Here is a 22500-nt window from a genome sequence, read left to right on the forward strand (position 1 = left end):
GGGGGAAGGGGGGCAGTGTAAAGAGGGTGGGAGGGGGGGGGAGGCATGGGAAGTGGAACACCAATGAAAAATTATCCAAGCAATAACTGACAAAGGTAGTGAATAACAGGAGCTTTATCGTGCAGAGAAGAAATGTATGTAATAAACCCTGCTTGCATGCAAAATTACATACTTACCGATTGCTATTCATTTTGGCTGCTTGAAACGTAGTAAAAAAAAGAAGGAAAGACACAGAACGTTAGACATTGTGTAAATCACTTTGGATGCTTTCACATAACACAAACAAAAGGTTAAAAAAAAAAAAAAAAAAAAAAAAAAAAAGTCCTGTATCAATTGCACGTTACTTTCTTTTATCTCTTTTGCAGGGTTATCTTATATCAATGTTTCTTACTTACAAATTTGTGACCCAAACACAATTTAAGGGCAATAAATATAAAGAAAGTTAAGTAGCATCTTAATAATGAAATTGTTCATTATCTCTTTTATTCAAGTCTTATGGCATGTGGCACCAATGCACTAGATATCACAGTATCTTATCAAGGAACAGAGAAGTATGTAATCTCATTCACGGTGAACCAAAAACTTGAAAAATACTGTAATTGCAATAACATCAAATATATAAAATAACACATGGTTTTGGACGCGTTCCATTAGCTGACACAATTTTCTTTCTCTCTCATTAACAACACGAAAATAACCATTTGTAATGAAATATACCATACACACAGCAATCATACATCATAACAATTACATTTAACACAAACATACTAACAAACATCAATCACGGTATCTGTAAGACGCACAAGACTTCCCCAATATTTTTTTTCTGTTTTAACGTACCCTATGCCCTTCGTCTGTATGACTGCTGGAGATGCTACTGTTTTACTGCCGTTTCATTGAATAAAGTTATTGCTTTGATTTTCACTTGAATTTATAATAGACATTATAGATGAATAATTATGTGATGGTATGAACGCATTGCATATATCTTATGAATTTCAAAAATAACACGTGGGATATATTTCCATTACCCCCATTTTCGTAAACTGAAGTCACCTATCAACAACAAAAACTTTAAACAAAGACAATAATGATCACTCGTGTCCACTGACGAACAAATACAGAAACTTCTAATTTGCATACGAATCACATTACGATGCGAATCGTTACACACACAACGTAATCTTCACCAATAGTACAAACGAAGAGATTTTTTTTTTCGAACTTGATCGATTCTTGTTGCGAGTGGATATGAAGCCTATCCGATAATCCGCTGTTTGCCACTAAAACTGGATCACCGTATATAAAAAGAGCAAGCACTTCCAAGTAAAAATATCCACATTTTAATTCGTTGCGTCGCCTACGCGTGATCACAATACTAATACCACGGATTTAAGAATCTCAATTTCAATCTCTCTCTCTCTCTCTCTCTCTCTCTCTCATGGACCAGCACTCACCTGTCTCACTGCCCTCTCCCGCGCCTCTGAACGAGAGACTGACCGCTTATCCGGCGAGCTCGTACTTTTCATTCATCCCGTCTCAAGCTTGGTCACCAGTGGGGGGCGAGAAGCGAGAGGGGGGACACAGGGGCAGGGGTAGGGGGCAGAGGGGGGGACGGAGGGGCAGAAGAAGGTGAAAAGGGAGTCATGCTCCGATTGTTATCACTCGCGCAACACTGTCCTGAGCAATCTTATCGTCGGCTGCTTTACCACGTCCGACTCTTGTCTCATGCTACCCGGGGCAGAGCTGGCGGCCCTCCACCGTCGCGGGGGGGAAGGTGGGCCGGGGAACGCGGCAGGAGGGAGAAGGCAAGCCACCGAGGGGCAAAATGACGTCGGGTGCGGAAGAAAGATATAAAGAGAGAGAAAAGAAGGAGGTGGTGCCGAACTCTCGACCGACGACGAGCGCTTTGGCTCCTGACGAGGGACACCCACACTGGCACTAACCTCGAGCCGCGTCTCCCCGCTAGCCTGCCAGGGAGCGGGCGAGCGAGCGGGCTTTCGGGCCACAACACCACCCCACGTGCGTCATCAGGGCCTCTTCCTCCTCCTCCTATGCTTCCCTCCGATTTTCAAGTCTTATCATCAGCGTTCGTCCATCCTCCCATTCGTCCGCGCGCTCGGGAAAACGATGCGCCGCGCGGAGAGCGAAAGGAAGAGAGGGAAAGAAGAGAAGAAAGAAAGAGAGGGGAGAAAGAGACAGGGGGGAAGAGAAGAGAAAGACGAAGATGGGGACGTCCGGCATCTGAGGTCGAAGGAGCGCCTTATTTTCCACAAACAACAGCTCCGTCGCCCGCATTTAAAAGGTCGCGGGAGGTCGCCCTGAATGGACGCCGAAGGGAGGAGCGGAGTACGAGGTGGTGGAAAATTCCCCTCCGTAGTGATGTCATTGATCAGGTGCTGCCGCCCCCCGACACACCTCCGCCTCAGCCAATCAGGAAGCTCCCGAGAACGCCGCGGACCAATCAGGGAACGCCCGAATCCGCCGCGGACCAATGACGGCGTCGCCCCCTGTCGATGTTGCACACACTTTGCAACGCTGGAGCAGTTATTTCGCATCCAGTCGTTGAGCTATTTTTGGAAAGGCATCAAACGACGCATTTGCTCGCCTCTTGTCACCATTATCATCTTGAACATCACACGGGGGCGAGGAAAATCAGCGATTGACGGGGAGAATAGGTGCAAATAAACCGACGTTTATCAAAGAACAATTAACAGACGGAACAAATTCAAACGCACGTACCTACAGAGGAATATGGGAATGGGAGGAAGAGGGAGAGGGAGGGAGAGGGGCAGAGAGTGAGAGGAAAGGTGAGAGAGGAGAGAGAGAGAGAAGAGAGAGAGAGAGAGAGAGAGAGAGGAGAGAGAGAGAGAGAGAGAGAGAGAGAGGGGAAAAATAATGAAAACTTAAATCGAAATGCCCACACCGCGAGACCCCAAGCAACACAAAACACGAGGAAACACAGACTCTCTGACCCCCCCTTCTCTCTCTCTCTCCAACACACACACACACACACACACACACACACACACACATGTATACACACACACGCCTACTCGACAAGGAGAACCGTATACCTGTATCCACACTGCCTAGTCTAATGAATACCTCGGGCTGCATAGCGACACCCCCACCCTCCCCTTCCCCCCCACCCATCCCCTAGTCCGTGCTACCCCTCCCCCACCTCCCCATCACCCCCTCCCTTACCCCAACCCCCTTTTCCTTAACGACAAGCCCACATTTGCGGAATATATTCTGGCTGAAGTTTGGAACGAGAGAGAGAGAGAGAGAGAGAGAGAGAGAGAGAGAGAGAGAGAGAGAGAGAGAGAGAGAGAGAGAGAGAGAGAGAGAGAGAGAGAGAGGGAGTGGCGGGGGAAGGGGGAAAGAGTGGGGGATAGGGTAGTAGGGTAGGTAGAATGTGGGGCAGGGGAAAGAGCGAAGATGGGGAGAGGATGAGTCTTGAAGGTAAGTGTCAGGAGGAGAAGCAAAAGAGAAGGGAAAAGAAGTGAAGGGAAGAGATGTGAAGAGAAGAGAAGAGATAAGAGAAGGAGGAGAGAAAGAGAGAAGAGAAAGAGAAGAAGAAGGAGGCAAGGAGAGAGGTAGGAAGAAAGCATGTGCGTAGGAGTATGTGCGTCAGGCAGCATAAAGATGGAGAGACGGAGAGAGGAAGAAGAAATGATAATAGTAACAACACGAAGTAAAAATTAACAACTAAAACTGAAGAAACCAGAAAATAACGAAAAAAAAGCAATCGAAGAAAGAAGAGAGAGAGAGAGAGAGAGAGAGAGAGAGAGAGAGAGAGAGAGAGAGAGAGAGAGAGAGAGAGAGAGAGAGAGAGAGGAGAGGAGAAGGAGAAGGAGAAGGAGAAGGAGAAGGAGAAGGAGGAGAAAGAGAAAGAGAAAGAGAAAGAGAAAGAGAAAGAGAGCGAGCGAGCGAGAGAAACACCATAGGACACACCGACAACGCCCCCTCCCCCTCCCCCCTGTCTCGGCGTGAGGGGAGCCTTGTTGCTATACTGTAAGACCCAAGACGTTAAAATGAACACACACGCCTGGGCCACGTCACGGTGCGCCTACTCGCTGCCCTCGCCCCATTTGCTTGCTATGAAGAAAGCGACGAAAAACGAAAAAAAAACGAAAGAAAAGAGAGAAAAGAGATAAAGGAAAGAAAATGAAAGAGAGAAAAGAAAGTAAAAACGAAAAAGAAAAACGAACAAAGGAAAAATAATGAAAAGAGGAGAGAAGAGAAAAAATAAAAAATTAAGGAAAAAGATGACAGAAAGAAAAATAAAATAAAAAGAGAAAGAGAGAAAAGGGAAGGACAGAAAGAAAGAAAAGTGAGAGAATGGAAGGAGAAAGGAAGAAAGAAATAAAGAATGGAAAAAGGGGGAATACAAGATGGATAGTGATGATAATAATAATAATGAAAAAAAAAACATGAGGCACATAAACAAATTCAAAATAATAATCATCAAAGGGAAGAAGAAAAAGTAGACTGAGAAGAAGGAGAAGAAAAGAAAGGAAGGAGAGGGAGACAAAGAGAAAAAACAACAACTAAACAAGACTAAGAAAGCAGAAGAAAGAAAATCGACATATTAAGCATCAAATGGATAAGAATGTTTTACCATTAGCTCTTGAAAAAAAAGGACCTTGGTACCGTTAAAATGATCAAGCGCCGTTAACGGGACTGGTTCAGAAGAAAGCAATAGTGAAGACATAGAAAAATCGTTAGGCAGACAGATCTAGATAAAACAAATATTTTCCTTCTCTCTCTCTCTCTCTCTCTCTCTCTCTCTCTCTTTCTCTCAGACACACACACACACGCACGCACACGCACTCTTACACATGCACAAGCACTTGCACACGCACACACACACACGCGCGCGCGCGCACGAACTCACTCTCTCTCTCTCTCTCTCTCTCACACACACACACACACACAGGTAGGTGTATGCGTGCGTGCCTGTGCATGTAATACATTTCGAGAAACGAGACACAGTTATCTTTACATTTTTCCTTCTCTGTGAAAAAGGCAATCTATCTCCAAGGTGGCTCTATTTTCACACGTGACAACAATGCTAGAGATATGAGGACAATGAAAGCGAAAACACGTAACTAATGGATAAAAGGTTCACCCGTTCTTTTATTTTTATCTATTTACTTACCTTTTTTTTGTCTATTTTTACTATTTCCATTGGCTATTCCCTTACCGATCTTACCTCATTCCCTTGTTTTTTGTTTTTACTTATTACCAATTCTTTCTTTCTTTCTTCTCTCTTCCTCTTCTCTCTCTCTCTCTCTCTCTCTCTAAGCAATATATCTTTATTACAGGTATAAATAAATAAAGACCAATCTATTTGTATATGTACTGTGTATTTTTTCAACAGGGTTATTGATTCTGATAATAACAACAATTTCTTTTTTTCATTCAAATGATAGACCTTTGAGTTAAACTAGATGTTCTAATTCGAAATCAGACTCCCCCCCTAAAAAAAATAACAAATATATAAATAAATAAAACGCTATGATATTAACGATTCAGTTCAAGCGAGTGCATTACGTCACCAATGATGCATACTGTACCATCCTGCAGCAGAATGCATTGCACGAGAAGACCGGATGTTGAGCAGCTCGTCATTTCGTTTGCGATGCGTCCCATATTGCACTGCACCGGAATAAGCCCTGGAGAGAAAAAAAAAATGTCCCCGGGGTCCCTTCCCATGCCACGAACTGAGGAAGTTTCTGAGAAGAGTTTCTTTATTTCAGGATATTTCCCGAAACCCAAATACTCTCTCGTCTCAAGTTTTCGATTTTGGACCAAAATTATTTGGAAACACAAACACGCACGCACGCACGCACGCACGCACGCACGCACCACACGCACGCACGCACACGCATACTCTCTCTCTCTCTCTCTCTCTCTCTCTCTCTCTCTCTCTCTCACACACACACACACACACACACACACACACACACACACACACACACACACACACACACACGCACACACACCTTATTACGAGGGGCTTGTTGTAGAAGCGCACTGCGATTCATATCAATCAATAATCTATTTTAAAATGTAAATCTTCTGATTTAAAACCCGGTCTCTCAATTCGTTCAGGGCAAAAGGAATATTTTTAAAAATAACACAACAAAAACAACAAACATCAAAAACAACAAACTGCAACTACCAACAAACTCCGTATTTATCAGAATATCTCAACTAAACTACCTCTCGCGCAAGTAAACACCGAGATCCCACACAGAGGCAAAGAAAGTTCTTGCAAACAGAACACCGCCCTTCGACTAACACAAAAACACAAGGTAAACAACTCCTGCCCCACCGATTTCCCTCCACGTGTGAATCGACTATGGTGGTGGCAGTCGCCCAACTCAACGTGGCGACCGATAAGATAAATGCTGACACAAACCGATGGAGAGAGAGAGAGAGAGAGAGAGAGAGAGAGAGAGAGAGAGAGAGAGAGAGAGAGAGAGAGAGAGAGAGGGGAGAGAGAGAGAGAGAGAGAGAGAGAGAGCGAGAGAGAGAGAAGAGAGAGAGAAGAGAGAGAAGAGAGAGAGAGAAGAGAGAAGAGAGAGAGAGAGAGAGAGAGAGAGAGAGAGAGAGAGAGAGAGAGAGAGAGAGAGAGAGAGAGAAGGGGGGAGGAGTGGGCGAGAGGGAGAGGGGGAAGGAATGGGTCGGAGGGAATGGGCGGGAGGGAGGTAGTGATGAGGGGACGCGAGAAAGATGTAAACACACACACACACACACACACACACACACACACACACACACACGAGAGAGAGAGAGAGAGAGAGAGAGAGAGAGAGAGAGAGAGAGAGAGAGAGAGAGAGAGAGAGAGAGAGAGAGAGAGAGCAAGCGCCTGTGTGTGTATATGTAAACCTAACTGCGCAGAAAGATCCAAGAGTTTCAACACACACACACAATCAGGTGCACATAGTCTTTCAGCGTAATGCTACCGAACGTTTACTATAATCTCAACAGTCTGCCGATTACGCTGGTAAGGAAGATAACCTTCAGTGACGTCACGGGCGTCTTCAAAAGGTATGAAGAAAGACTTAAAATAAAAGAACACTGTCTCCTTCACACGTGCGAGGTTAGCTACTACGTCTTCTTTTTTTCTATTTTAACTTTTTGGAAATGAAAATACTCAAATAACATACAACTCCGATGTAAAACAGAAACTCGTTTCGTGACTAGTAAACAAATAAAACTAAAGTAATAACGAAGTATCGAAAAAAAAAATCTATCCAAACAAATCATATGCAAAGTTTCATACTTAATCCTAAAACGAGAACATGGCGAAGCGTAAACAGAAGTGAACACCGCTCTCACTTACAGGGTTTCATCCAGGTAAATGTTCTCTAGTTTAGGTTAGGTCAGGGTTAGGTTAAATTCGTTCAGTTTGGGTAAGTCCCCCCTTCACACACACAGAAAAACGTTTCGAGTCGGATTCACGAAACGTTTTTGAAAGTCACAACGGCGGCTGCTCCCGTGTCATCGACCACGCAAGCAAACAATCTTTACGACTTTGTATTTGCCTGCTGAAGCGCGATTAGTGCAAATTACGTCTCATTTTACTGCTGTCATCATCATTTCATTTTTTCCCTCGCTCTCAGGTTCACACATTCTGCCATCTATAGTCATTTCATAGTATTTTTCGTAGCAACGCATTTTTATATTACGGCTGGTTTCATCTCAACCATTGGCCATCACCTCTAAAACATACCCAGCATCCCCCCACCCCATACACACACACATCGACATATTCTGAACATCACACTACATCACACACACACACACACACACACACACACACACACACACACACACACACACACACACACACACACCTTTCAATCTTATCCCCTATCTTTCCATTTCCACCTTATCCTTGCCCACCCCCCTAAAAAAAACAAAAAGAAAAAAAAAATCCAGCATAATCACTAGACTAGAATACCAGCTCTAACACGGCGATCTATCGTCCTTCTAAATTCCGTTATATTTGCATATTCTGGAAATTCAAGACGCACCGTTGCATCTGGCCGAGTGCCCCCTGCAATGCAGACAGAACAGGTTGAGAGCTCTGCCGGACCTGCCCCGTCCTCGTATAACTGACAATATTGTTGGTATGAGAAAAATGGAGAGAGAGAGAGGGGAAAGTGAAGGGAAAGGGATGGAAAGAGAAGGGGATGGGATACGATGGGATGGGAAGGGGAAGAAAGGGGTGAGGTGGGAGAGGGAGGGAAGGGGTGGGGTGGGAGGGGAAGAAAGGGGGGGGAGGGAAGGGGTGGGGGAGGGGGAGAGGAGGGAAGAGAAGGGAAATGAAGAGAATGGGAAGTGAAGGGAAGGGATGGGTATGGGAAGGAGAGGAGGTAGGAAGGGAAAGAAAGGGAACGGAAGGGAAGGGAAGGGGAATGAAAGGTAAAGGTGCGCGAGGGGAGAGGAGGGGAAAGGAAAGAAGGGAAAGGAAAGGAAAGAAAAGGGAATGCAGAAGATGGGGAAGGGAAGGGAGAGACTGGAAAGATGGGATGGAAAGAGAAAAAAGAAACCGAGGGGAGGAGAGAGGGAAGGAAAGAAAGCTGGAAAATGGAGAGGATAAGTTTGGAAAAAGGAAAATGTCTGAAAGGAAGAGTAGTTTGGGAAAAAAGAATAGTGAGAGATGAGAAAGAGGAGAGAGAGAAAAAAATGATAGGGAGAACACTGCAAAAAGAGTAAAGTAATGAGAGGCGAGGAGAAAGGAATGGGATTGAAAAGAAAATAAACCAGAGAATCGACAAGCGAGAGGGGAAAATGAGAATCGTGTATAATATATATATATCTATATATATATATATATCTATATATATATATAATCAATATATCTATATATATATATATACATACATACATTACATACATACATACATACATACATACATATATATATATATATATATATAATATACTATAAAGATATATATATATATCATATATATATTTATATATATATCTATATAATATCTATCTATATATATATATATATAACACGCAGGAAAGATAATGTAACTGATATCAATCGCAAAAGCAAAATCTATAACCATAACAATAACAACCACAATAATGAGAGTAAACAAATAAAAAAAAATCACAAAACAAACGAAAAAAAGAGAGAAAGGGCTACGAGGCGTAGTAAGAACAAGAAAAGCTGACACACACAAACAACTATTGTATCACAGCTCTTCCTCCAAGGCCACGCCCACCCGCATCAGCTGATCGCCCTCTCAAGGACGCAGGTGAATAAAGTGCATGCATCAGCGGGAGGCCTTCGCTTGTATCCTGTTCTCTCCCCCTCTCTCCCCCTTCCCCCATTCCCCCCTTTGAACTGACCTTCAGTATAAGCGAAAGAAAGCGCACGAGAGAGAAAAAAAATTACAGTCGCTCCTTAACTGCACTTAGGGTGGGCTAGGCCTACGCAAGCTGACTGACGTACGACGAGGGACGTGCTCAAAAAAAGTGAACCCAAAGAATGTTTACCGCTTTTTTTTAAACAACGTGCTTAAGATATCATTTGCATTATCATCGCTAAGTGATGCGAACACTAGGTTTTATAAAAGACGAGGACAGGAGTAAAGCAACCACTAGAAGAGCAACTAAAATTATAATAGTAATAATGATGAAGATGATACTAACGATAACGATAACAAATAATAATAATAATATTAATTAATAATAATAATAATAATAATAATAATAATAATAATAATAATAATAGTAACAATTCTATTGATAATAACACGAATGCCACACACAGTCGAAGCAGTAATAGCAAAGCTAATAAACCAAAATTGGGGAACAGCGCCTGTACAAAACGGCGCAAGGACGCAATGTTTTAACACGCAGGCCTGAACTTCATCTGAGCAATAAGTAAACCCAAAAGTTGAACTAAAGAAAACTTTTAATTATAGGCCTCACCTCTGGGAAATGGAGAAGGAGAGAGAGGGGAGACAGGAGGAAGAGAGAATGAGAGTGAGAGAGAACGCGAGAGAGAGGAAAAAAGAGTGAGTGAGCGTGTGAGGGAGAGGGGGAGAGGGGGAGAAGAGAGGAGAGGAGAGAGAAAGAGAGAGAGAAAGAGAAAGAGAAAGAGAAAGAGAGAGAGAGAGAGAGTAAAGGGTAAAAAAATAAGAGATAACGAGAATGAAAGAAAGAAAGAGAGAAAGGATGGCTTTACAGCACACAAACAAGAAAAGAAAAGAAAAGAAAAGAAAAGGAAAGAAAAAAAAAAAAAACAAAAAAACCCCCCCCCCCCCCAAAAAAAAAAAAAAAAAAAAAAAAACAAAAAAAAAAAACCGAAGACAAAACAACGCAGAGAGATACGCAGACAGACACTCCCACACTCACTCACTCCCACTCGTTTTCGCGTCCTTCTACTCCCGCATCACACTAGCAGCAGTTCCTAGTCAAGAAGCGACGCAAAGATCACTTGAACCTGTTGCCATGTAACTAATCCGCTTTGCAAAGGAAAATGGGGAGAAGGAGGCTCAGAGGAGAAGAGGGAGGGAGGGAGGAGGTGGGAGGGAGTTAGGGAGGAAGGGAAAGGGAAAAAAGGAGAGAGAGTAAAAGAGAGAGAGAGAGTAGAGCAGAGAGATGAGCGATAGGAGAGAGAGAGAGAGAAGAGAGAGAGGAGGGAGAGTGGAGCGCAGAGGAGGAGAGGAGAGGAGATGAGAGGGGAAGGAGACGAGAGAGGAGATCGGGAGAGGAGGAAGGAGAGAGAGATGAAGAAGAGAGAGAAGAGATTGAGAGGGCAGAGAGAGAGAGAGAGAGAGAGAGATGAGAGAGAGAGAGGACGACAGAGAGAGAGATGAGGAGAGGAGAGAAGAGAGAGGAGGGGAAGGAGGAGTTAGGAGGAAGGAAGGAGGAAAGGAGGGTGCTAAGAATGAGAAAGAGGAGAAAAAAAAAAAAAAAAAAAAAAAAAAAAAAAAAAAAAAAAAAAGAAAAAAAAAAAAAAAAAAAAAAAAAAAAAAAAAAAAGAAAAAAGCAAAAAAAAAAAAAGCAAGGACAAAGAGAAAGAGAAAGAGAGAGAGGTGAAAAAGGAGAGGGTGGAAGGGAGATAAAGAAAGAAAAGAGGGGAAAACAGGCTTAATGACAGGACAATCGACAGTTTCTTACAGATGACATAATGCCAAGGAGACGAGAAGTACGACAGAATTTTTTTTTTTTTTTTTCATTCTCTCTATTGCTATTTCTGAACTAACGGATCACACAGACCGTTAGGTCACTGTCCTTCACGCACACACAAAAACATGCATGCATACCCGTGTACTCCCCACCCTCTCTGTCTGTCTGTCTGTTTGTCTCTCTCTCTAAATATATTTGTGTGTGTGTGTGGGTGTGGTGTGTTCGTGTGTGTGTGTGTGTGTGTGTTGTGTGTGTGTTTTTGTGTTGTGTGTGCTGTGTGTGTGTGTGTTGGGGTGTGTGTGCTGTGTGCTGTGTTACATCTTTCTCCCACCCTCCACCTAAATCCATCAATACACCTCACACCTACCCATTACACTCACCAGTGGAACATCTTCCCCAGTACTTCTCGCCATCAACAATTACCTACTGCTACTCGATCAGACATTAGTACCATTTATTTTTAGCTCTCTCATATTTCTATACCTCTTTTATTATATTCTATTAGTTGTTTCTTATTCTTTTCTACTCTCTCCCATAACTCCTATCATTTCTTTACTCTCTATACTCACATTTGTTTCCTATCTATTTCTCTCATCACATAAACTACCATACTTCGTTCTCTCTTCCTCTCTCCTCTCTCTCTCTCTCTTTCCTCTCTCCCTCCTCTCATCTCTCCCTATCTCTCTTTCCTCGCTCCTCTCCTATCTCTCTCTCTCTCTCTCTCTCTCTCTCTCTCTCTCTTCTCTCTCTCTCTCTCTCTCCCTCTCTCTCTCTCTCTTATCTCCCCCTCCTTCTCTATCTCTCTCTCTCTTCCCTTTCTCTCTCTCTCTCCTCTTCTCTCTTCCCGTTCTCTCTCTCTCTCTCTCTCTCTTCCCTTTTCTCTCTCTCTCTTTCCCTTTCTCTCTCTCTCTCTCTCTCTCTCTCTCTCTTTCCAAGTAAATCAATCTCCTCGATCAACTCCACCAAGCAATCCATATAACTTTAACGAACAGGGGAAAAAAAAAGAATATAAATGTAAACGAAAGAAAGAAAAAACAAAAACATTGAAAAAGAAAAGTGGAAGAAAAAATGAAAAAAGACGAAAAGAAAAAGAAAAAAGTAAAAAAGAAAAATGCAATCAAAATTCCTCCAAGATGCAATAAAGGCTGCAATACCCCCCCCCCCTCCCATCACACCACTCCTCCTTCACCCCACCCCCCCTCAATACATGCAACACTTAACACCCGCAAAGACGACTGTGTGAAGCAAAGAAGGAAAGAAGGAAAAAAAGGAAGGAGGGAAGGAAGGAGGGAAGAAGAGAAAATGACATATAACGAACATATTTTTAATTAAACGAATGAATGTAAATTATGAGAGAGAGAAGAGAGAGGAGGGAGAGTGAGAGAGAGAAGTAGGAGAGAGAGGGAGATGGGAGAGGGAGAGACGAGGAAGAGGAGTGGAGGGAGTGAGAGCGAGAGGGAGAGAGGAGGAGAGAGAGAGAGAGAGAGAGGGGGAAAGAAAGAAAAGAAAAGAAAAAAGAAAGTATCGTTGGTGTCACATCTCCCCCCCCGGAAAAAAGGAAAGAAATGGAGAGAGAGAGAGAGAGAGAGAGAGAGAGAGAGAGAGAGAGAGAGAGAGGGAGACGAGAGGAGGAGAGAGAGATAGGACGAGAAGGGAGTTGAGGAGAGAGCGCGAGAGAGAGAGAGAGAAAGAGAGAGAGAGATAGATAGATAGATAGATAGAGAGAGAGAGAGAGAGAGAGAGAGAGAGAGAGAGAGAAATGGGGGGAAATGGCAGGTACGGAATATTCTTCAAAATAATGAAGTAAAAAAAAAATGGAAAACAAGGAAAAGATCACAAAGGTACTCAGAGGAAGCAGATCTCAGCCGTTATTTTATTTTCCCTTCTCGAGAGTCCGGGGATACGAAGATTCCCCCCCCCCCTCTCTCTCTCTCTCTCTCTCTCCCCCTCCCCCCCCTCTCTCTCTGCTTGTTTACGCTGTCAAGAATCTACTCAAATCTACCCCCGAGGGCGTCAACCGAAGCCTCAAGACCCGACCTCCGGGCCAGGGGCAATCCGCACCTAAACCCACACCTAAGCGGGTTCGTCCGTAACTTTCAACATGATCCCGCCTGCGAGTATATCCCGGTCATAGACAAATTTTACTAACGGATCAACGGATCGATAAATGAACAAGTGAAGATATAAATAAACTGGGTCGACAAAAAAAAAGGGCAGAGGGGTAGGGAGGAGGGGGGGGGATTCTGAAGGAGACAAAGAGAGAAAAAGGATTGGGAGAAGGAGAAGAGAAGAGAAGAGAAGAGAAGAGAAAAGAAGAGAAAGAGAGTGAGAGGCTACCGCAGAGAGCCTGAAGAAGCCCTTGGAGAGGCCCTTCCACGAGGTCAAGAGGACGGCCGAAGGAGATGAACGGCGCCCCTCCCCCCCCACTCCCCTACTCCCCCTACAGATCCCCAATCCCCCCTTCACCCGTCCCTCACCCCCTCCCCTCACACCCAGCTGGGCTAAATCACGCCCACGACCGCCCATTCCTCCAGCTGGATCAAACCCACCCACGCCCGCCCCTACCGCCCGCAGCCCCGATGAACCCAGCTTTCCAGATGAATCCTAATACCCCCCCTCCTCCCGTCACTCCCTCCCCCACCCCCCTTCCCCCTCACCCAATCGTTCCCTCTTTTCCAACCTGCCTCTTTTCCGCGGAGGGAGAGAGGGGGAGGGGTTGGGAGCTGATAGGATTTACCCCCCCCCCCCTCCACACACAACCGCCATCTTGTAATTCGTTCGATCGAGGAAACTGAAAAAAAAAATATATATATAAATATATAAATATGTAAATATATATAAATATATATAAATATATATATAATATATATATATATATATATATATATATATATAACAAAAAAAAAAAAAATCCGCCACGTGGTCAGGAATTATCGTGATCGTGTTCATAATCATTTATCATTATCGGCAAAATGATAAAAAAAAAAAAATATTCGGCGATATCATACTGCTGGGAAATACCAATAACAAATAAAGATATAACAGAATTACACAATTAACGCCAACAACCAAAATCACCGCAATAAACTAAATACATAAACCCCCCCCAAAAAAAAAGTGAGGGAAAAAATATTAATAGCCCTTTCCCTTGCCCTCCTGCCTCCTTCCCTCCTCCCCACCCATGTCCCCACCGCCTCACTCCCTCCCTCCCTCCTTCCTACACCTTCCCTTCTGCCTCCTTCCCAACCCTGTCCCCATTGCCTCCATCACTCCTCGCCTCCCTTCCTCCCTCCTCGCTTCCCTCCTTCCCTCATACACCTTCTCTCCTCGCCTCCCTCCCTCCCACCCATCCCTCACCTCCCTTCTACCCTTCCCTCCCTCTCACCCCTACCCTCTTCCTCTCCCTGCCTCCCTCCCTCCCTTCTACCCTTCCCTCCCTCTCACCCCTACCCTCTTCCTCTCCCTGCTCCCTCCCTCCCTTCTACCCCTCCTCCCCCTCACCCTACCCTTCCTAACCTGCTCCCTCCCTCCCTTCTACCTCGTCCCTCCACACTTCTCTCTCTCACCCTTGCCCTCCTCCCCTCCCTGTCTCCCTCCCTACCTCCCTCCCATCCCTTCCCTCCCTCCTCGCCTCCCTTCCTCCCTGCCAATTGCATACCGGCAAACCTACCGTCCTGCCAACTCCAGGGGGGGGGGGAGAGGAGACGAGAGAGAAAGAGGGGGGGGGAAGGGTGAAGGAGGAAAAACAAAAGGTGGGGGTGGGGGGGGTTCTCTCTCTAGTAGCAACCAAAAGTTTTAGCGGAAAACAAGCTGTCACGGATCCCCCCCCCCCTTTTTCCCCCTTCCAAACTAGGTAGGGGTAGGGGTAAGGGAGAGGAGGAGGGGATGGGACCAACTGTTTCGTCACTCTAGGAAATTTTGCCCCCCCCCCCCCCAAAAAAAAAAAAAAAAAAAAAAAAAAAAAATCAAATGACTGAAGTTGAGATTGAAACGCACAGTTCAAACTGACAGAAACCTGTGTGTGTATATGTGCGTGCGTACATGTATGTGCGTGTGTGCGAGCATGTGTCAGTGTCTTCACATACGCACAAAAATGTGAAGAAAAGCCAAATGCAGACAATTCGCAAGGAATAAAAATACACCTTCTATATAACCCCAAAGTCAGCATCTGTCTAGACATCGCCCGTTAATCAAATATATCCACTTGAAAAAATAACTCGCCCGTAAATAAAATTAACACAGGCTCTATCAATAATTGGGTAATCGTATAATTGAACACTCCTCCTAAACCAGCACTATATCGTAAACCTGTCACTATTAGTTTATCTTGGCACTATTCGCGAGAAAAATTAATAACATTGCACCCCCCCCCCCTCTCTCTCTCACACACACACACACACACACACCACACACACACACACTCTCTCTCTCTCTCTCTCTCTCTTTCCTCTCCCCTCTCATCGACCTCCTGTCTTTCTTCCATTTCTCATCCCCTTCCTTCCTTCCTCCTTTCCCCTTTCCCTCCCTCCCTTTCTATCTTTCTCTTCCTCCCTCCTCCCAACCTCCCTCCCTCTTCATCATTCTCCTCTTCCACCCTTCCTCCCCATCACTTTCTGTCTCCTCCCTCCCTCCCTCTCCAGCTTTCTTCTTCTTCTTCTCCCTCCCTCTCTCCCTCATTCTCTATGACCCCTTCAGGGAACAGCGCCATTCTCAGCAGACCAGAGACAACCCAAAGCAGAGGAACAGGTGCGGGCGCGAGGAAAGACGAAAATATACACATATATAGGACTTCGCTGGGGTGCTTACGGCAGAAGCAAAGGGCATATATTCATCCGACAAAAGACGGGGAGGGTGAGAGGGAAAGAGGAGAAAGGGAGGGAAGGAGACAGGATGGGTGGACGGTGGGAGAGAGGAAATGGGAATGGAAGTGGGAAGGACGGAGGGAGGGAGGGTGAGAGGGAAGGAGGGAGGGGAGCGAGGGTCAGAGGTAAGGAGGGAGGGAGGGAGGGAAGGGAGGGAGTGTGGGAAGAAGGGACATACGGGGGTAGAGTGGGGAAGAAGGGACGAAGAAAGGGAAGGAGAGAGGGAGGGGAGGGGGGGAAGGGAGATAGGAATAGTAGTAAAGGAGGGAAAGAGGGAGATCCTACGCAATGGAGGGAATAACGGTGTTGTGATTGGGAGATAGAGATAGAGAGAGAGGATGGAGGAGTGGGAGAGGGAGAGGGAGAGGGAGAGGGAGAACAAGCAAACACGTGGAGAGAGGAGAGAGAGAGAGAGAGAGAGAGAGAGAGAGAGAGAGAGAGAGAGAGAGAGAGAGAGAGAGAGAGAGAGAGAGAGAGAAGAGAAAATGGAGAAAATAGAGAGAGAATGACAAAACTGTAAGAGAGAAGAGAGAGAGGGAAAATAAGAGAGGAGCAAGATGAAGAGAGATACGACAAGCAGGGCAAAGACAAAGGGATAACCAGAGACAGAAGAAGAGAGAGCGAGCGAGGGCTCCCTAAGCATCCATTGGCTCCCACCCAGTTCCTGTACGTGAGTCAAACTTTCTGAATATTTCAAGATCTGATTTTGCGAGAAGGGACGGCGAAAAGGGGGGGGGGGTTAGGTGTGAGGGAGAGGATACTGGGGAAAGGGGGGAGGGGAGAGGGGGAGAGGATACGAGGAATGAGAGAGGAAAGAGGGAGGAAAGAGAGAGGGAAGATCAGGCCTAAGTACGAACCAAGTATCTACATTCAGATCATCGAAGCTGCCAGTCCTACCATTAATACCCATTCACAAATACCTTTCATTTGGCCTACCTATTCACCTGTACACTCGCAAATAACCTAACTGAGAAACAGGTAGAGCTAGATAAATAGATAGATAGATAGATAAATAGAGGAAGACATCGAACAGGAAGAGTTGTTGGGTCAATTCAAGGACGTCCAGTAAACATGGAAGACATGATATAAGCGACAATAGGTAGATACAACTTTTATTAAAACACATATACTTGAGGAAAAAGTGCGTGTAAAAAACAAACAAACAAACAAACAAACACATACACACACACACACACACACACACACACATATATATATATATATATATATATATATATATATATATATATATATATATATATATGTGTGTGTGTGTGTGTGTGTGTGTGTGTGTGTGTGTGTGTGTGTGTGTGTGTGTGTGTATGTAATCACATATTCACATGCGCGCGCACGCACGCACGCACGCACGCACGCACGCACGCACGCACACACACACACACACACACACACGTGTGTATGTATATGTGTATATGTATATATATATATATATATATATATATATATATATATATATATATATATATATATATTTAATACATACTTCAGACCTAATCATCAATGCATTTTATTTATCATCGAAAGAAAGACCACCAAAGAATCCAAAATAAGAAATACCCCACACAACTACATATGCAACCTTCTGGCTAGTTAACAATTAAAGAAAAAAGGGATCCAACACTCCACAGACACCAAAAACGATTCGAAAAAAGTTGCGTGCGAGTACGTTGGAGTCAGTCGTCTATAGTGCGAGCATCAGCTGATGTTCGGGCGCGGTTACCATGTCAACCTTGGCATTGCGCCAGAGAGTCCTGCTATAAACGGTATAATGTATATTCGGCTAAACGTCAAGTACGTACTCATAAAGAAGATTAAGCAGTTGTTAAAAATGAAAAAGGGATAAAATAAAAAAAAAAAAAAAGGAAAAAAAAAAAAAGATAATGTATTGACAAAAGCTTTGACACGCTCTCGACATGACAACGTACGAGAGAGAAAAAATAAAACAATCACCTTATATAGCAAAGATAGAAGAAAAAAGAAAAAGGACGAGAGATAAATGGAGAAAAGAAAAGAAAATGCCGATGGCGTGATCCACAACACTCGTATGACGATGCGTGGGGTATTGGATGAAGGGTGGCAGGGGGGGGGGTATGTAATTAGAGCGAAATAAATGGCTCTCTCTTAAGTCGTCTTGCGTGGAAACGAACATACAATACCTTAGAGATGAAAAAGAGGAGAACGAAGAACATGACTGACGAAGAGGGTAGAGGCAGAGGAAGAAGATATGACAGGGAGTTGCATAAGAATACGATAAACAAGCAGAAGTAGAGGATGAAGATGACAAAACTAAAAAAAGAGAGAAGGCAGAGGCAGAGGAAGAAGATAAAACAGAGTTGTATAAGAACACAAAAAAAAGAAGGATGAGGCAGAGAAAGAAGATAAAACGGAGTTGCACAAGAACACAAAATGAAGATGAAAACAATAATTTAAAAAATGAGGAGGAGGAGGAGGAGGAAGGACGGCGGGAAACACACCATCCTGCGGTACGAAAAAATATTAATTTAATTAACCCAATAAATTTAAAACAGCTACATTCGGACTGCAACTTCCCACACAGCATATCAAAACAGGAAGAACACTGGACCACGTGACCCCACACCAGCTGGCTACAGAAGGTCAGCCACACTCATGGTTTAGGTCACATATGGAGAGAAGGAATTCGAAGCTTACGGAAAGCACATGCAAGCGAGGGTTTCCGAGTCCAAACAGAGCGACAAACACGCGTGAAGGAAGCAAGTGAAAGAAGTAAATGAAGGAAGTATACATGAAAGAAGTGCTGGTGGTCAGGGACACTGTCCTTTGTTAAGCGTGTCAGTGTCTCCTGCTTTATTAGCTGGTATGTTCATCTACGTTCACTGCCTGACGTTTTACGCACTCGCTCGCTCACTCTATTTCTACCACTTAGGTCCATCTTCTCCCTCCTACTGCTACTACTACCTTTCTCCCCCGCCCCATTTCACTTTTCCTTTCTTTAGCTTTCCGTCTTCTGTCTCTGTCTGTCTGTCTCTTCCTCTTCATCACTTCCCTCTCCCTCTCATATCTACTCCCATATTTACTTTCTCCCTCTCCTCCCATCTTCTCCCTCCCCCCTTCCCTCTTCCTCCCTTCCTTCCCTCTTCCTCCCCCCCTCTCTCTCTCTCCCATACAAACAAACAAAAAATCCCCGCAGTTTCGCCCAACACCTCACACAGACACAGACACAGAAAAAAAAAACACACACACAAAGAGAGAGGAGAGAGAGAGAGAGAGAGAGAGGAGAGAGAGAGAGAGAGAGAGAGAGAGGGGAGAGAGGAGAGAGAGAGAGGAGAAGAGAGAGAGAGAGAGGGAGAGAGAAAGAGAAGGAGAGAGAGAGAGAGAAAGAGAGAAGAGAAGAGAGAGGAGAGAGAGAGAGAGAGAGAAGAGAAGGAATAGCTAAGAGAAGAGAAGAGAGAACAGAAGAATAGAAGAAGGATAGAGAAGAGAGAGAAAACAGAGAAGAGGTCAAGAAGAGAGAGAAGAAGAAGGAGAAAGAGAGAGAGGAATAGAGAGAGAGAGATTTGAGTTATAGAGAGAGAAGAGGATGGCGAGGGGGAGAGGGAAGCGTAAGACCTTTCGATTTTTCCTCCTCCTCCTTCACGCAACAAAACTTTCGACCAAGTTACTTATCGGGCGTCTCCCTTTCGTCTTTCTTTTTCCCTCTACGGCCTCGAGGATTTCGCCGCGTCGCCTGTTCATTTATCAGAACTGACGAGACCGAAGAGGCTGGAGGAAGAGGAAGGGGGGAGGGGGGGAGTCAGAAGTGAAGGTAAAAAGCTAGTAGGTCTGCCCGTGATAACAGATAAGGAAGTTAATTGCGAAGACGCTTAGACTTTTCTTTCTCTTCTTCTTCCCGTTTCTCTCTCTCTCTCCTCTTCTTCCTCCCCCTCCTACTCTTCTTCCACTTACTCTTCCGTCTCTTCCTCTTCCTACTCTTCTTCCTCCTCCTCTTTTTCCTCTCACTCCTCCTCCTCTTCTTCCTCTCACTCTTCCTCCTCCTCTTCTTCTTCCTACTTATTTTTTTCCCTCCTCCCCTTCTTCCTTTGTTTTCTCCTCCCCTTCTTATCCTTCCTCCTTTTTTTATTCCTCATGCTCTCTCTCCCACACAAGAGCACTTCAGCATTAATAAAGAGCGACGGACATAATAATGTGTCATTGTAGCAAAACAGAGAACGCAAGCATGAACTTCAAAAGAAAAGAAAAAAAAGGCAACAATTGTTTTCCTGCCATCACAAGTAAAACAATAAAGGTTAACAAATAAACTAATAAAAAGGTAATCAGAACGATGAATACCCATAATTATCAAAACGACTGTAACACTACGGAAACTACCTTCAGACATTGTGCCAATAACCAATTTACCAAACCCAGAGTATACAGTATATACAAACCCGAATCTTACGCAGAAAACAAGAAAAAGAAAGAAAGGGGGGAAGGGGGGTAGACAAAGAAAGAAAAATATCAGAGACTAACAACAAGCAAACAAACTCCCATAGCGAATTAGCAATACACAAACAGAGAAGCAAGGGCAGACGGGGTTCAGGCCACAGTAGCGTTGATCTACGTCAAGTTTCCTAGTCCTGAGGCAAAAGACGCAATAACACCTCTATCCTGAGTAGGGATAGGCTCGCGTGATCCGAGAGTGGGTGGGTGGGGTGGATTGTGATGATAACGACGATGATGGGTGATGATAGTAATGATGATGGTAATAGTGATAGCAACGATGAAAGATGGAAAGAATTGATCGCAGGAATGATTAGTGATAAGGGTGACGATCATAACGATGATAGCGGCAAAAATGACGGTAATAACTATAAATAATGGTGACGAAAACTAAGTCGATGCTGATGTGATAACAACGACAATCACAACGACGACCGCGATAATAACGATTTAAAAACAAAACAAAATATAAAAAAGGTCTTATTAACAACCCCCCCACCCGAAGATAAAAAACAAAAACAAAAAATAAAATAACATAAAAATAAAAACCAAGCAGTACACAAACGCAACAACCGTTCTATCCTTGACCTAACACGCCTTAACTCAAACCCGACCTGACCTCCCCGCTGCCTCAGGTCATTGATTTTCTTGCCTTCGACGTCGATAATCGAACTGACTCGCATGACGACCGTGCATGGCCCTGTCTTCGGGAGTGGACGGGACCGCCGCGGCCAATCGAAATGCCTGCGCTTTGGAGACGACCGGTGGGTGGGTGAGGGTGAAGAGGAAAGGGAGGGGGGGGGGGTAAGATAAAGGAGTAAGGATAAAGGTATGGGGAAGGGAATGAGGGTGTGGGTGAAGAGGAAGGTGGGGGGTAAGTTACAGAAGGATAAAGGTATGGGGAATGGGATGAGGGTAAGGATGAAGAGGAAGGGAAGGGGGCGTTAAGGTGAGGGGATGGGTGTGAGGGTGACGAGGAAGTGGGTGAGGGAGTGAGGGTGATGAGGAAAGGGGTGAGGGAGGAGGTGGGGGAATGGGGGTAAGGGTGAGTGTGGGGGTGGGGTGGGTGGGGGGAGGGTGAGGGTGAGTGTGAGGGTGAAGATGAAGGGCGGGGTTGCGTTAAGGAGAGCGAGAGACAGAGAGTGAAAATGAGAATGAGTGAGAGGGCTTAGAATAAAGAAGGGGTTTACATGGAGGTAGAAAACAGGTGAGGGGGAAGGAGGGGGTGGCGGGGAAGGAGGGGGTAGCGGGGAAGAAGTTATCGAGCACGTGGCTATAGTGAGAACCTGTTAACACTGGTTAGCGCCGGAATTTTTCAGATAGCAACAAAAGATAAAAATATATACATACGTGAACCAAAGAACAAGAAAACAATTCAAATATACGATAAAGGGATAAAACAATTCGGAAATAGAAAGAAATACTACAAAAATGGCGCTGGTAGCGTAAATAAATAAAAGAGATAATTGGACTAACAATGATAAAAGTACATCAAAGCAACAAGTGACCGAGTTCGGAGGTAGGATGGGAAGGGGGAGGGGGAGGGAATGTACATTTTGTTTGTTTATTTCTCCTCTCTCTCTCTCTCTCTCTCTCTCCCTCTTTCTTTTCTCTCTCTCTCCCTCTTTCTTTTCTCTCTTTCTCATCACTCCCTCTCTCTCTCTTTCTCATCACTCCCTCTCTCTCTCTTTCTCATCCTCCCTCTCTCTCTCTTTCTCATCCCTCCCTCTCTTTCTCTTTCTCATCACTCCCTCTCTCTCTCTTTCTCATCACTCCCTCTCTCTCTCTTTCTCATCACTCCCTCTCTCTCTCTTTCTCATCACTCCCTCTCTCTCTCTTCTCATCACTCCCTCTCTCTCTCTTTCTCATCTCTCCCTCTCTCTCTCTTTCTCATCTCTCCCCCTCCCTCTCTTTCTCATCTCTTCAAACCACGTTTATTGTTAACAAATACACAATATATATGGAAGCAGGATGATAGCCCATTGAC

The 22500-nt window shown here is 44.6% G+C and overlaps 1 protein-coding gene across 1 annotated transcript in view; it reads right to left on the reverse strand.

Moving 5' to 3' along the window:
• Window positions 1–22500, reverse strand: part of LOC119591590 (mitochondrial uncoupling protein 4-like) — a 46782-nt gene that overhangs the window by 17991 nt on the left and 6291 nt on the right. The window contains 1 exon segment of the mRNA XM_037940380.1: window positions 177–195. Within this exon segment, the coding sequence (XP_037796308.1) occupies window positions 177–190 (14 nt within the window). The 5' untranslated portion in view covers window positions 191–195.

The sequence above is a fragment of the Penaeus monodon genome, chromosome 1 (assembly GCF_015228065.2).
Source record: "Penaeus monodon isolate SGIC_2016 chromosome 1, NSTDA_Pmon_1, whole genome shotgun sequence".
NCBI lineage: Eukaryota > Metazoa > Arthropoda > Malacostraca > Decapoda > Penaeidae > Penaeus > Penaeus monodon.